Source organism: Megascapheus bottae, chromosome 5 (genome assembly GCF_031878675.1).
Source record: "Megascapheus bottae isolate mThoBot1 chromosome 5, mThoBot2.hap1, whole genome shotgun sequence".
Classification (NCBI taxonomy): Eukaryota; Metazoa; Chordata; class Mammalia; order Rodentia; family Geomyidae; genus Megascapheus; species Megascapheus bottae.
Window position 1 is genome coordinate 56,916,300 of NC_143513.1, and position 16,551 is coordinate 56,932,850.

The 16,551-nt window shown below is 37.1% G+C and overlaps 1 protein-coding gene across 1 annotated transcript in view; it reads right to left on the reverse strand.

The window, feature by feature from the left end:
- Positions 1 to 6,382: 6,382 nt before the first annotated feature.
- Samtor (S-adenosylmethionine sensor upstream of mTORC1) overlaps positions 6,383 to 16,551 on the reverse strand; it is a 32,273-nt gene continuing 22,104 nt past the window's right edge. The window contains exons 4-5 of the mRNA XM_090333179.1: positions 15,666 to 15,780; positions 6,383 to 9,515 (exon numbers count right to left, since the gene is read on the reverse strand). Of these exons, the coding sequence (XP_090189305.1) occupies positions 8,886 to 9,515; positions 15,666 to 15,780 (745 nt within the window). The 3' untranslated portion in view covers positions 6,383 to 8,885. The remainder of the gene's footprint in view (positions 9,516 to 15,665; positions 15,781 to 16,551) is intronic.

The window sequence follows — 16,551 nt, forward strand, 5'->3', positions numbered from 1 at the left end:
GCTAAGGTCATTCTTGTTGAAAGAACTAGAGTGAACACTCACCTGAGGAATGCTACAGGATAAGGAATGGACAAAAAAGGATTCTAGCCAACGTGATTTCATGAGGTTCTTTTGCTAAAAGTAGATATTATAAAGGAGTGCACAGCTGAGTTAGGGGAAAGATTCAGAAGACTAAAATGTGGCCAGACCAAAAATATAAGTTTCTTTGCCTTTCCCAAAAGTCCTTCCTTCCTGCCTGGCTGTTATTCTCTCCAAAATTTTCTACTGCATGTAGCTCTTACCCATGTCAAACCACCTCACACCCTTATTTTTTCTTATATGTAAAAGAATACCGGTACACCTATCTTAGAGTGATTGGTAGTTTTTAGTGAAAATGTACACAAAAATGCTTTAAAACTTATGGATAGATTTATCCCTTTAGGATAAGCTCAATATCCTTAAATAGGTTTTAAGTGTGTTATATTGCCTTGCATGCCTAGTAGGACCACAGATAGAGGGCAAAAAAAAATTCCTTAAATAAATATAATTGTATATATTTTTTATTGTAATTAGTAAAAGGGTTACATGATATTTGCCAGATAGAAGGCACATTAATTCACATACATTGATACCCTTTCACATGTCTTAGTACCCATTTCCCTCCCCCCCACACGCCCCACCCGTCTTGGTTTTCCCCCCTTCCCTATCAAATTTCAAATATCCAAATACAAATAAATTCAATATATCAGATAACAAAGTGAGATACTATACCAATATGAGATAACCAAGGGACAGCAAAGGAGATGAGAGACAACATAGTACATTATATTTTTTTTTTGCCAGTCGTGGGGCTTGAACTCAGGGCCTGAGCACTGTCCTTGGACTTTTCTCAAGGCTACCACTTGAGCCACAGCACCACTTCCAGCTTTTTTCTATGTGTGTGGTACCAAGGAATTGAACCTGGGTTTTCATGCATACTGGGAAAGCACTCTACCCCTAAGCCAAACTCGTGGCCCCAAATACAATTGTATTTAAGGAAATTCCTACACATTCTGTAACTCTGCAACCAAGTCTGCTCTCATTTTTTTAAATGCAGAGAGATGTCTGCTTTGTTTTAACCAATGTAGTGTGATACTAGATAAGTAGAATTAACACTTTAATAAATAGTTGTAAATGATTATAGCACACCGCAGGTTGTTGATAATCACTAGTTCTCTCTACCTACTTTGTATAAGTATTTTCTAAATATTTTTCAGTGTTCTCTATTAGAGTGACTTTCATCTGTAGGTTTGAACCATTCCTCAGACTCAAATGAAAAGTGAGTTCAAATGGTCTCTAGATTTCTAATTCTAAATGCAATCATTATCCAGGTCTTAAATCTTTAATTCTGGTCTTGCTATCTGCAAAATACTCATGCTCTCTCTCTTACACACACACACACACACACACACACACACACACACACACACACACATTTTCAAAAAGCAAGAAAAAACAGCTACACATCCTGAGTAACTGCAGGATCAATGGAAACACCTAGGGCTGTCTTAAATGTGTATCTGGTATTGAATATGAGTGACAAAAGGATGCCAGTTGCCTGTGCTTCCCCAGGACCATTCTGGAGCCTCTTTCATCAATTCTCTATTTTGCTGTAGTCTACATGAATTTCTCTATAACCTTTTATAGGTGCTGTGTAAATTTAGCCATTAGTAGATTCTGGCCAGGTGGGTCCAGACCTCCATTGCTAGCAATGTTTTCAGCTACCCAATATCCTCTACTATGTTTCTTTTCTCCTTAAATTAGTTATGGTATTTTCTATTGCTTAGTACTAATATCCTCATTAAAACCAGTGCTTTTTCTTCCTCAAACATGATCCTCTGCCATAGGACCTTGAAAGTCATCTTGATGCTTATTATCTTGTTTGTATACTCTACAACATTTCTGTGAGATGATATATATGAAAGTTAGCTTTAATCTACATAATCCATTGTGAGTAATTAGCATTTGAAAGGCACTAATTAGGGATCCTTACCACAGAGCTGGGTGCACAAATGCTTTCAATATCACTGTGTAAATCAGCACTGGAGTTATTTAGTTAACATAAAGAATGAGAAAAGCTTTTTCATTTTGAAATGAGGAATTTTCAAGGTATATGGCTGGTTGGAAAAACCATATGGGTATGTCTGCTTTAGCATGGATGGAGTAGAAGAATCTGCTAACTCTAGTCTCCCCACGTCTATAATCCTCTGCCACAAAATCTTGTCTGTGTGCTGTTTTCATGACTAAGACTTATCTTCCTTACAGGGCACCACCTAGTAGAGGGCAGATAGCTCTCAAGGATTTTTATTTATTTAAGAATAGCCATATTTACTCAAAGTTTGTGGTGATTATGAGCAATCAAAGGTTCATTTCTACAATCAAGGGTTTGTTTCTTTGTTTTGAGATTATCTACTAGAAAATAGCTGGAAATGGAGATTTTCAAGGTAAGCAAAATAATAAGCTAGAATTAGAAATTATTACATTTTTCTAACATGAAGACCCAAGAGGGAGAAATGAAATGAATGTAGAATGAGGACTCTACAAGTAGGGGCAACTGTATGTGTAGCAAAAGGGTGGAGGAATAAAAGGACAGGATGCTGAGGGGTGAGTGTGACTGAGATACATTATATGCACGAATGAAATCCATAGCATGACACCTATTAAAAGCTGCTTAAAATCCAAGAGTAGGACAAAGTAATGTTGTAGAGTGCTTGCTTAGCACACATGAAGGCCTAAGTTCCATTCCTCAGTACCACAGAAACAGAAAAAACCTCTCAAGTGGTGCTGCTGTGACTCAAGTGGTTCAGTGCTAGCCTTGGGCAAAAGAAGCCCAGAGACAGTGCCGGGTTTTGAGTTCTAGCCCCAAAACTGGCCAAAAAATAATAATAAAGGGTGTACATATTAGGAAATATATCACAGTGAAACACCATTGTGCAATTTATATATACAAATGTATAAGAAGTGATTTTTTTTGTTTGATAGTAGAAAATAAAAGAACATGACTTCTGGATTTTTTTTTTTTTTTTGCCAGTCCTGGTCTTGAGCTCAGGGCATGAGCACTATCCTTGAATTTTTCTCAAGGCTAGAGCTCTACCACTTGAGCCTCAGCACTACTTCTGGCTTTTATACATATATGTGATACCAAGGAATAGAACCCGGGTCTTCATGCATTCTAGGTAAGCACTCAACCACAAGGCCAAACTCCTGGCCCCTCATTTGCCTTTTTAAGTTGCTTCCAAGATTTATATGTAGTACCTTTTCAAAAATCTCTTTGCTTTCTCTTTCATCTATGGCATTGCCTTCCTAATTTCATTTTGAACTCTTCATGTATATTTTCTTGGGTATTGATCCATTGTTTTTTGTTTTAGTAAGTTGTAAGAGCTAGCATGCTCCTTTGGAGGGATCACATTCCTTTGTTTTTACATATTTCTTCTGCTCTACATTGAGATTTATGCTGCCATTCAATTATATTTATCACTTTTTTGGAGTTGCCTTTTTAAATAGCAAACTTTCTCCTGACAATGTGCCTTCAGGTGTCAGCTTGTTTTGTGGTGTTGGTTTTTACTCTATTTGGGCATTCTGATGTGTCTCATAGCTTCTTAGGCATGCTGCATTCCTGTAGCAGAGTAATAAAGGTCAAGCTGACAATCTAGGTCGATGTGTTGTAGACAGCAGAAGGTGTGGGATTCTCACTGTGTGGATACTCCTCTAAAAATAGTGGACTGTTGTGTCTGCTTCTAGCAAGGTGTGCTGGTATTGATGGCCTCAGCAGTGAGCAGAGCCCGAAGCACTTGCCCTCCAACCACTTGCTGGCACAAGTCCAGAATCTGGGAGGAAGTGGCAGACATGGCAGGATTCTCTGGGGTGTTCACACTAAGTTCTGAGAGCAATGCATTGTCAGACAAGGTGTGTGCCTAAGTAGGAGTGGGTACCCTGGAGGTGGGGCAACAGCAAGAACTGTGGCATTCCACTCTCTATCGCTTTCCTGATAGTGTCTTCTCAGGAGTGGGACAAATCCTAGAATGAGTTAGGGTTCCCTTAGGGGGGCTATTTACTGTCTGTGTAAACCTATAGGAGAGGAAAATGCTATAGCATGTAGGGTTGTCAACACCGTTTCTGTAGAACAAGCAAGCGTTGAACTCCCCATCCTTCTCAGTGACAGGCTTGTGCATCTGGCCTAAGGAGGGGTGGCATTAAGTATGCAGGCAATCAGCCATACAACCAAGAGGTGGTGAGAGGGCAAGCTCCTTGATGTCCTGGATATCTGTTCCTGTGGGTGCTCCATAGGACTTGGGCTGTAGTGACACTTTTGGACCAAGTTGTATTTATGAAAAAAACTAGCTCCTGGGTCACTGAAGTAGAATGTTTGTACAGAGATGGGAATATGTAGTAATTTCTGTCAATATGTAATGAATTCAGGCATCATTTCCCTGCTGTAACATCTTGGTGATTCACTAATATAAATTCTTTTACAGGGGCTGGGAGTTTGGCCTAGTGGTAGAGTGCTTGCCTAGCATGCACGAAGACCCAGGTTCAATTTCTTGGTACCACATACATAGAAAAGCCAGAGTGGTGCTGTGGCTCAAGTGGTAGAGCACTAGCCTTGAGGAAAGCCCCAGGACAGTGCTCAGGCCCTTGTTCAAGCCCAGGACTGGCAAAAAAAAAGATTCTTTTACAAAGCCAAACGACTACTGTGTAGGCCTGTTGTACAAATCTATGAAGACTATGAAACTTCATAACAGCTAGGACTTCAAAGGGATTGCAAGATCCCTTACATCCTGAACAGTGTGAATACTTCCTCCTGAACTTGAGGACACAGGGTAGTCATTGCTGAGACAGTTGTTCTCTGTGCTACGTTCTTATTCTAGGTCTCTGAATCTTATAGGTTTCCAGTCTATCTTATACACAGTGTTCTCCCACCATGCCTTTCAAAATATATCTATATGCTTAATACTTTCTTCTTTAGAGTACAATTGGAGTAAATGAAAAATATTTTTGTGAAACATTTAGGCTGGGGGATATAACTTAGTGTAGAGTACTTGTAAAAGCATGCAAGCATGAACAAGGTCCTGGTGTTTGATAAACAGCACTGGGTGTGGGGGGGGATAGGGGGAGGAGGAGGAGGAGAGGAAGGAGGAGAAGGAGGAAGAGGGGAGAGGGAAAGCAGGAGTAAGGGAAGAGAGGAAGTTACATTTAGGTTAGCTACATACTCACACTTAGAATCCCAGCTCTCACAAGAAGGAAAATGGCCACAGGACAAGACTATCTTTAAAAAATAAACTTAAAAAAAATAAGTGGCAATTCTTGGGGTATTGTGTAGCACAAACCACCACTAATATTTTTGAAATTTTGAGTTCACAATGGATTATAGATAAGAATTTTTAAATCATGAAATATTACACAGGGTCCTATAAAACATCACTATCATAAGCCTTTATGTTGTTTGTTCAATAATAACATAAATTTGTTTTCTACCTTTGTTAACTACAAACCTGCAGCACTAAGAATTTATCGTAGTGCTGCTAGGATTGAAGCCAAGGCCTTGCACATGCTAAAACATGTTCTCCATCTCTGAGATAAATTCCTAGGCCCAAATCTAAATCTACTTTTTTTTTTTTTTTATCTCTTAGAGAAATCCTACCAGTGTGCTATGCTCACAAGAACGGGAAATGGAGCAAAATGTTGACTCTGTGTGTGTGTGTGTGTGTGTGTTTACTCTTCTGGAGTAGTGAAATGTACATCATTCTTATTCACAATGTGTTTGCCATTTACTCTACTTCTTGTTGAAGAAAGCCCCTTCCTTTAAAAAAAATCTTATTTCATTTCTAGGAAGCAAATTAAAATTTTTATGTATGAGTTGTAAGATCAGTAAGAAGTCCCTCTTAAATACAGATATTATGCAAGGAATGCTTGTCTTTTCCATTAGATCAAGAGCTCCATGTAAGCAGGTGCTGTAAATACCCCCAATATCTGCTGTCACTGTGATATATTACACCTCGTAGAAACAACACTGCTCACAAAAATACTGTTACCATAAAAGAAGAGCTATGCATAGCAACATTCTGTTATCATATTTCATATTCTTTAATTTTAATTATATGGTTGACATGATGAACTGGAAATTTACCCTATTTTCTGCCACAAACAGAATAATGATGCAGGAAAGTGGAGAAGCCACTTGAAATCTCTGAATCTCAGTGATGGAATTTTTGAAATTAAGGAATTTGATCAGGTAAGAAATAGTTGGAAAACTATTAATAGTCAAGACCCCAAATTATTCCCAATTCTGAAGTTATTTAGTGAGATATACTAAAGATCACAAAACTTTACTTTTATAAATAACAGACAAAGAATCTTAGAAAATTTAAAATTTTTAATAAATGTGCTTTGTTCACAAAATGTGAAAAAATACAACAAACACATACACTTTCAGGTATGCTACCTCCAACCACTTGGCAACTAAGGTAAAACACATGATCTATTCATGATCCTGAAGAATCCATCCACATTATTGTCATTTGTTTTTAAAATATCAAATTATTTTGGAGAATAGCTATGAACATGACAAGGAGGTTCATTAACTTCTTTATAACAAAACAAAATTATTCTTAAGAGTACCCATATAGAATTAGAAGACCCTAACAACTTCATTTGTCATTACACATATCATCTGGCACCAAGCTACAATGTCTGCCTATACTTCCACATTTACACAATGAACTGGCCTTGGTGGAGTAAGCGTTAGATTAAATCTTGTGCCAACTCAGAGTAAGTTGAACAAATGAAACAGATTCAAATAAATTTAGACTAAGGGGTAGTAAGTTTTACAAAAGGATAAGTTTTGAAAGCACTACTTAAAATACATCATGCACATTTTGGAGCATAAGCAAAATTAACATCTGTAAACAGAAGAATCTATAGCACCAACATTTTAGCTATAACACAAAAGCTGTCTCATAGGTCATTAGATCACCCTTTCAAAAGCACTGCTTTTCATTTACTTTCAAAGCCCTTTCACTTGGTGTATTGTTTTCTTTGCTCTTAGAATTAGATTTAGCCAAATCAAAGAGAATAAAGAACATGTGTAATACTAAACAATTCTCATGCTAACTGCTTTTCCTTTTTTTTTTTTTCTTTTGAGGGAACTGTAAGGTCTGGTCCTTCATACTTAACTGGAAAAAAAAATCAACCCTAATCATTAAGGGATTATATGCTATTAAAATACGTGAAAATTTGCAGTTACTTAATAGTGTATTTGAGCAACCAACATTTCTTAAATTTAGTCAACTGACTTTTTTTAGGTTAATTACAATCTTGTTACTTTCATTAATTTAGTATGTGAAATTTACTTTGGAATTCTGGGTACACACACAAAATTTTCAAGGACGAGTTTGTATTTCTAAATAAAATTTAACATTCAAAGTAAATTACAGCAATCACAATAAGCAGAAAAATCTCAGTTTTACCAGAGTAAAGAAGTGCAGTTTATGAAATTTAGGATCAACTATGGAAAATGCAAGTTTCCTTTAAAATACAAACATACACACAATATTAACCATGATATCTGAAATTGTGATATTTCAGTGCAAAATCCTCAGTATGAGGTAATTTTAATGTAATAACCACTTGAAAAAAATCCACACAGTGGCACTCTTAAAAATGACAGTTTACATGACAATTGCTGGCTGACAAGACAACATGGACTAAATGTTCTTAGCTGTTTATAACTTGTCTTGTTTGGACCTATATTTTTCCTTAGTTATTTGCTTCTGATTCAGAAGCACAGAAAGGCATTTGTCAATGTGGAAAGGGAAAATTCCCACAGCCAACTAATGATTTTTATTCAAAGAAAATTTTCTGCTAGGGTTTAGAAAGGAATTAGGATATCAAAAGGTCAAGATCATTTTGTGAGATTACTAATAGAGGGTTAATTTTAAATTTTCCTATATATTCCAAAGTTGTAGTGCAGCACCTCCTTAATGGGAAGGTGGAACTGTATCAGAGCTGGTCTCAACAGAACATAAAGTCTCTTACAAGTACAACCCTTTCACAAAGGTGTTTTCAGTCAGCACTATTATACATAATTCCTTGCTGAAATAGAAAAATTGTAAATAAAACCTAATTTCAAAAAAAGTTAAAGTGAACACTCACAGATAAATATACTTACCACCAAGGCCCAAATCAACAAGAAAGAAAAGAAAATAATACTTTGGCAATGGTGTTTACTGTATTGTGCTAATGAAATCAGAATATACACTTTGGGGAAATTTTCTCTTTCAGTGTCTGCTGCTGTTAAAACTAAAAGCATTATCACCAACTCCAAAACTCTCAGAAAATATTGGATCATCAGATGAGACTGAATAGAAAATGTACTTATGTAACAGGTTAACAATTTAGTTAGAAAAAAAGACAAAAGTAAGTGCATTACAAAACAACTAAACCAATCTATTTCCATGGCATATTTAACTTGTGAGTCATCAAAGTGCAATCTACAACATTCTACTTAAGTTTCTCAATGCAATAGTTTTAACATTGAACAACTGAAGAAAATGAAAATATGTAGGAATTTATGCTTCATCTTTTCAACAATAACACTAAAGAGAAAAGAGGTACCTTTCTATATCTTAGTGAGAAATGCTAAAGTAACAGTGGTTTCTGCTAGGATAGAACTCACTGCATGAAATTTCAAGCGTTCTATATAAGAATAAAATTTTAAATCCAGAAGTAGAAAAAAATAGCAAACTCTGTAAACCTCTCCATTTCTTCTATGCAAACCAGATTTTAAGTACTGAGTTCATGTTAGTATTTCTGATTAGTGTAAGCAATTAGTTTAGGAGTCTGGACTGAAAGGGCAGTTTGCTTTTGTATTAACTTAGAAGTAATATGGGATCCTCTAACTCATAGAAGGGAATGGAGCTGGCTTGACTTTCTCCAGAATCTGAGTCATACGGAGCATCAGGTAGCTCTGTGAAACCATATGCTAGCTGTTCATCTTCCATATCAGATCGAACATAGCAGGAAGGGTTAGAATATTCCTCATCTTCTATACTGTTGAAATCTTGAGGAATATATAACATTCCTGGATAGTTCCGACTAACCAAGTCACTTGTAGTTTTAAGGGATATTTTCCTAAATGCCATCAGATGCATATGAGAGAATTTTGAATACTTGAAGCGTTTAAAACCCAGGGACTCAATAGCAATCTTCCAGCTTTTCATCATCATGGCATGACGGTTTTGATGGGAGGAATCAGGTGTGATGATAAGCAGCAAGCCATTTAATACTAATAGCTCGTGGGCTTTCTTGCAGCAAATCCATCGCTGGTAGGGTGATGGAAAATAGGAAAGAAGGAGAGAGAAAACAACCACATGGAAAAGTTCTCCAGGAAGAGAGTCAATAGGGTTTTTCAGCTGCTTTAAAAAAGCATCTATAGCATCCTGTGCAAGTTGAAGTGGTTGCTGAAGCTGTAAGTTCAGGAAGTCACACTTGTACACACTCTGCAGAAAGAAAGGAAAAAAGCATAGTAAGAATTTCAAGGTATTGGTGGCATGTATCTGTAAATTCAGCAGTTTGGAGGATGAGGCAGGAGAGCCACAATTTGGCAGTCGGCCTGTGATACACACAATAGGACTCTTGCCTCAAAGACAGTAACGTTCACTTTACTATATTAAAACATTTCTATATAATTTTAGCCTTATATTCCTTTCCTTTCTAAACTAAGTCTGTATAAACTTATTCAAAACTTACACTCACAAAAATCTGTCTAGAAAATTTCTAGTTATCATTTATTATACAAACACAAATCTTTCACATATACATACATATATATGAATGTATAATGACATTTTTCTAACTTGAAATCATAAATAATTGTATACATATATTTAAAAATCACGGGTATATTTCAAATTAAATTTGAAATAGAGACATAGGAAGATTTATTAGTTTAGTCATATTTACATTCACTTTCACAGGTATAGTGCTCAAAATCAAGCTAATATAGAAACAAATTACCACAAAATAAGGATGAATCAGAGAGGCCAAGGACCATTAATGTTGTTATAGTATAAATTGGAAATGTTCCCTAAGGGCTCATATTTGCTGCAACTTCAGAGGTGACTAAATCAGACAGGCGCCAATCTCTTCAATGGAGTAATAGAGGGATTCACAGCTGAATTGGGAGATGGAACAAAATGCAGAAGGTAGGACCAAGTGAAAGAAGTAGGTTACTAGAGGTACTGCCTGTGCAGGGCACACCTTTTTCAAGACCCTTACTAGAGTGCTATGAGATGAGCAGCCTCCTCTATCACATTTTCTCACTACCATGATATTGACTTTCTCAGGCAATTTTGTCACACGGTGACAGATGGTGAATAATATTGAGAAATGGGTAGTTGCTGTGACTACATCTGGCAATATGATTGAATGGGGAGGAATTTGACAAATTTAGAGGAGCTGGCTATCAACACTTATAATATAGAAAGCAGAGCTTCCTGGGTGATTCTGGTAGTTGCTCAGAAAAGTAGAATGCTCTTGGGAGTGCCATGGTAAGATGGTGCACATGAACACTGAGATGGAAAGGAAGATTCTAGAGAATTGGACTACAGTCCATTTGTATTAGAATCTTGAAAAGACTTCTACATGCCTTGAGACTGTGTGGGCTCACTTGAAAGATAGTGGATGAGTTTATTTGGCAGAGGAAATCTGAAGGCACACTGAATAGGACAAGGTTCTGATGGCTACTTTAAGTCAGATTACAATAAAAATCATGAATAAAAACCAAGGCAGAAAGATTTGAAAAACTTGCAGTATGGCCAGATAAGAGCCACACATAAAACTGTAACCAAGAGGGCCGGGAGTTTGGCCTAGTGGTAGAGTGCTTGCCTAGCATGCACAAAGACCCAGGTTCGATTCCTTGGTACCACATACATAGAAAAAAGCCAGAAATGGTGCTGAGGCTCAAGTGGCAGAGCTCTAACCTTGAGAAAATCCAAGCACAGTGCTCAGGCCCTGAGCTCAAGCTCACGACTGGCAAAAAACAAACAAATAAACAAAAACAAAAACAAACAAAAAACAAAAAAAAACTGTAACCCAGAGTGGTATGGTTGCTTAAGAGATAAACACTGTTAGAAAGCAGCAAAGCTGGCCACAGTAGATCAAATCTATAATCACAAAAGCTCAGGAAGCTACCTGGAAAAAAGCTCATGAAACTCATCTCAACTAATGAAAACATAGATGTAGTACAAATGCCCAATATCCAAGCTATATAGGAAGCATAAATACGAGGCTCTTAGGCCAAGCCAGATGGACAAAATGTGGAACCCTACTTGAAAAGTCATTAAAAGCAAAAAGGGCTGGAAGTATGCCTTAAGTGGTAGAGTGCCTGCTTAGAAAGCACAAAGCCACAAAGTTCAAATGCCAGTACCACCAAGAAAGTAAAATAAAATAAATAAAGCAAGTTAGTTGTGGTGGATCTTGCTTGGGAGACTGAGTGAGAAACATTGTGAGCTTGAAGTGAGCTTCAGCTGGTGAAAACCTGTCTCAAAGTAATAATAGTAATAACAAGAACCATAGTAGAAGCTAAGTACTTTGCAACAGGATGATAGGAAAAAGGTTTTTGAGGCATCTCAGCAATTAGCCAGGCTCCATTTATCACAGGCTCAAGGATGTACAAGAATAAATGTATTTCCAACATTGCTTTAAGAAGAGTGCTTCGGGGTGTCCTGCTCTGCCAGGGCAGCCTAGGGGATTTATTCCTGTTATGGTTTAACCATGAAATATCTGATATCGGTTCCTGTGTTGAATATTTTAGTTCGCAGCTGGTGGCACTATCTTGCAATGCTCTAGAAACTTGAGATGTGACCTTATTTGATGGAGAAAGCAGGTCCCCGGTGGCCTGCATCTGAAGGCTACACCTGGTCCCCAGAATCATTCCCTGCTCTCTGTACCCTATCTGCCTTAAGGTGAACAGCTCTTCACTACCACATACTCCACCAAGATGTTCTGCCCAGGTGCATAGAGCCAAGAAATGACAGGCTGAAACTACTGAAACTGTCAGTTGAAATAAATTTCCCTTTTTAAAGTTGTTTAAATCAGGAAATATGTCATAGTGACAAGAAAAGCTAACACTCTTCCCCTGTATTTATTACCCCATGCTTAGTCTTTCAGGCACTGAGAGTCACTGAAGCTGAAGTCCAAGGGGCTCTGGCTATGGCTTGTGCTGGTGGCAGACATTCTTCATGTCATCCACATGATGCTAGCTTTTTATGCATGCAGAATTCCAGGGTTGTGGAATCACAGAAGCCTCCACCGAGACTTTATGGGAAGGTCTGAAAGGCCAGGCAATGTGAGACAGTCAGAAGCTCTGTGGGCAGCACCTGAGAGGGCAATGCTTCTTCAAAGCTGCAGAAGTGAAGGTGAAACTGCAATGGAGTCCTCAGGAGATTAAGAAAGATTCCTAGGGGCCAGAAGTTTGGCCTAGTGGTAGAGTACTTGCCTAGCATGCATGAAGACCTGATTTTGATTCCTAATGTACAATGTACACAGACAAAAGCTGGAAGTGATGCTGTAGCTCAGTGGTAGTTAACCCTCTACCTTTGAAAAAGCCCAAGGACAGCACTCAGGCCCTGAGTTCAAGCCCCAAGACTGGGAAATAAAAAAGAAAAGAAAAGAAAAGAAAAGAAAAGAAAAGAAAAGAAAAGAAATACAGATGCCTAGGAAGGTAAAATGTTGGCCAAAGAAAGCCAAAGACAGTGAGAAGGACTAGTTCTCCTCATTTTATTCTTTTTGGAAAAAGGATGTTTGCCCATGCTATTTTATGTTGTACATGTATAACATTTCTTAAAAAAATGTATAGGCACTCACATCTCAGATTTCATGAGTCTCACTGGTGAAATTGAAACTTTAGGGGCTCTTGGAGATGGGTGGAAATGTTTGTTACATTAGTAGATGAACATGAGCCTCTGGGGACCAAAGCAAAATGCTACAGTTTGGATAATCCTTCATAAGCTCACATATTGAAGGACTTGTCTCCAATGTAGCAATATTTAGGGGCAGGAGGACACTGAATCAAGAAATCTAGTCCCATTAATGGATCTGTCACAGCTGAGTGGACTAGAAGGTGCACCTTTTCCCCAGTCTATTGCTCAGCGTCCACTCCTGTGATTATTTATTCTGTCTTGACACAGGCCCAAAGTGATGGAGCTAAGACAACCTTGGACTGAAACCTCTGAAACACTGAGCCAAAATAAATCTTTCCTCCTGTCAGTTGACTTTCTTAGGTATTTTGTTTCATTGATGAAAGCTAAATAGTAATAAAGAGATATTATAAAATTTGTACAGGCAGAATCACACCTATGTTTTAAGGTCAAGAAAATGGTTTAGTAAAGTATTAACTGCCAATCAGTTCAAATGTAATTTTACCTATGACTTCTAGACCGTTACAAAGTTTATCTCTGGTTTGAAGAAAACTACATATTAAATTTAATTGACACAGTCAAATGAGCAAGAGAAGCACTACAGGTGATGGGATAAAATTTCTACAGGGCTAAAATACACTGGAGTAAATATGTAAGCTCTTACTTATATGAACTTGATTATAGAAACAAATTATTAAGTAAACAATTTTCTCTAAATAATGAAAAATCAATACTCCATCATTTGCTGAATATTCAAACTCTATAGGAAGAATTCTAAGTGTTATTGTTTATATATTAAACGCCCTTCTACATGTGCTACATGCTTGAAATATTTTCTCTCCAAGAAAGCATTACAAAATCTTTTGAAAAAAAGAAAAAAAATCTTTTGAAATGTGAGCCACTATTGGTCTCATTATACACACAAGAGACTCAAAGACCAGAAATGGTTGTGTAAATGTTCACGCCAAATTTTGAAGTATGACTTCTTCCAAGTACTAGGACTATAGCTGTGATAGCTCTGTGTGTGTGTGTGTGTGTGTGTGTGTGTGTGTGTGTGTGTGATAAATCTCTAACTCAACATTAAAATGAAGTCTGTGGGCTAACGTATAGGTCAAAGACAAAGCAAAGGCCAAGCATGCATAAGGGTCTGGATGAAATTACTAGAACTTCAGAACAAAACAAACAAATATTTATATATTTATTTTGTGGGTGGCGCAATGTTGAAAGTAAAATGACAATAATTAATTTGTGTTTTTCACTTAAAAATATCAAATTAGCTAGGTGCGGTGGCTCATGCCTGTAATCCTAGCTATTCAGGAGGCTGAGATCTGAGGATCAAGGTTCAGAGCCAGTCCAAGGACTAAAGACCATGAGACTCCTATCTCTAATTAATCATTAGGAAACGGGAAGTGGTGCTGTGGCTCTAGGGGTTGAGAGATAGCCTTGAGCTAAAGAGCTCAGGGAAAGTGCCTAGGCCCGGAGTTCAAGCCCCACAACTGGAAAAAAAATCAAATTATTTTCTAATATTAATATGGAAGATGTTTGACCTGAAATTATCTATCTCAAAAATATATCTTCTATCACAAACTCTGGGCATCATATAATATGAATATAAAACAAAGTTTCAGAAAAACCATGTAATGAGTGATTGTTGTCCTTAATGTACTATGTTATCTCTCATCTCTTTTGCTGTCCTTTGGTTATCTCATATTGTTACAGTATTTCCCTGCTTATATGATATATTGTATATATGCGTATTTGGTTATTTGAAGTCGGATAGGGAAGGGAGGAAAACAAGATAAGGGGCGGGGGTTGGGGAAGGGAAATGGGGATCAAGACATGAGAAAGGGTATCAATGTATGTGAAGTAATGCACATTCTATCTGGTGAATATAATGCAACCCTTCTATTAATTACATTAAAAAATATATGAAAAAAACCAAAGTTTCAAACCCTAATAGGTGATCCTCCTTCACTAAAATGTAGTGACAGTATTACAGTAAATTGAGTATAATATCTTTAAAGAATAGAATTATACTTGGCCAAGTTTTAGTTAAGCATTTTTATAACTCTCATAAAAGTAGAGGAACAGGGTTAGGAGTTTGGCCTAGTGTTAAAGTGCTTGCCTAGCATGCATGAAGACCCGGGTTCGATTCCTTGGTACCACATATATAGAAAAAAGCCAGAAGTGGTGCTGAGGCTCAAGTGGTAGAGTTCTAGTCTTGAGAAAGTGCAAGGACAGTGCTCAGGCCCTGAGCTCAAGCCCAGGACTGGCAAAAAAAAAAAAAAAAAAAAAAAAAAAGATATAAAAGTAGAGGAACAGTCAGTCTATGCAACATTAAAGGAGTTTTGTCTATTCATGCACAAATTTAATAGGATTTTGGCCAATTCCAAGGTTCTTGTCTATTTCTACCACACTAAAATGGCTCTCCAACATGGTACACTTCAGAAAGAGATGAATAAAAATAAGTAAGTGAACCAAATGAAACAAAATTCAAAGCTCAAACACTTGAGCTACCTGGAAATCTTTCAATTTATTTCCTACTTTAGAAATACAGCACTTTTGACCTGGAGTCCGGACTCCACTAGTAGAGTAAAAGATAAGAAAGCAAGTAAGCATAAGTAAGGCTCTGTGTTCAAACTTTAAAACCATACACACATGCACACATATAATTTTTTCTGACAATGTATGTATAAAATATTTGTTTTATGAAAACAAAATTATACATACCTCTACAGCAGGCACAATGTCAATGCCAACAGTCAGAAATTCTTCAAACTTCAAAAATGGGTTAAAGCAGCTGCCAACATCAAGTAATCTGATTTTTCCTGAGGCTTGTAGCAACCTAAAAATAGATATTTCACATCACAAAAGACAAATGGAAGATACTTCATAGGATTAGAGGCAAGCTGAAAATAAAGAATAAACTTTTTGAGCATTTGAGAATAAATACCATGTAGATTATTGGTTTCTTAATTCTTTGGTCTGAGAATGAAGGACTCAAAAGCCTATGTCTATGGGGATATCTTATCTATTATAATATTTGAAGTTAAAGTGGAAAAGCTTAAAAATTCACTTTAAAAAATCTACTGTATATTATTAGTGATGGATTTTTGAAGTGAAAAATACTAGTTTGAAAAGGGTTGTAAAAAGTGAGATCTTGTTTTACATTTTCTGGGTGTCTTCTTAAACCAGTTATAACAAAAGATCTGTGCATTATAACATCTGATTTTACAATTAAGCTTTCAAATTATCATATGCCATACAGTATAGGAACTTCTACTTTTTATTCATCTAAGAATGATAGTTTAAAAAAAGGCACATGAGGGGCCAGGAGTTTGGCCTAGTGGTAGAGTGCTTGCCTAGCATGCACAAAGACCCGGGTTTGATTCCTTGGTACCACATACATAGAAAAATGCCAGAAGTGGTGCTGAGGCTCAAGTGTTAAAGCTCTAGACTTGAGAAAGTCCAAGGACAGTGCTCAGGCTCTGAGTTCAAGCCCAGGACTGGCAAAAAAACAAAAACAAAAAACAAAAAAAGGCACATGAGGGCCGGGAGTTTGGTCTAGTGGTAGAGTGCTTGCCTCACTCGCATGAAGACCCAGGTGTGATTCTTT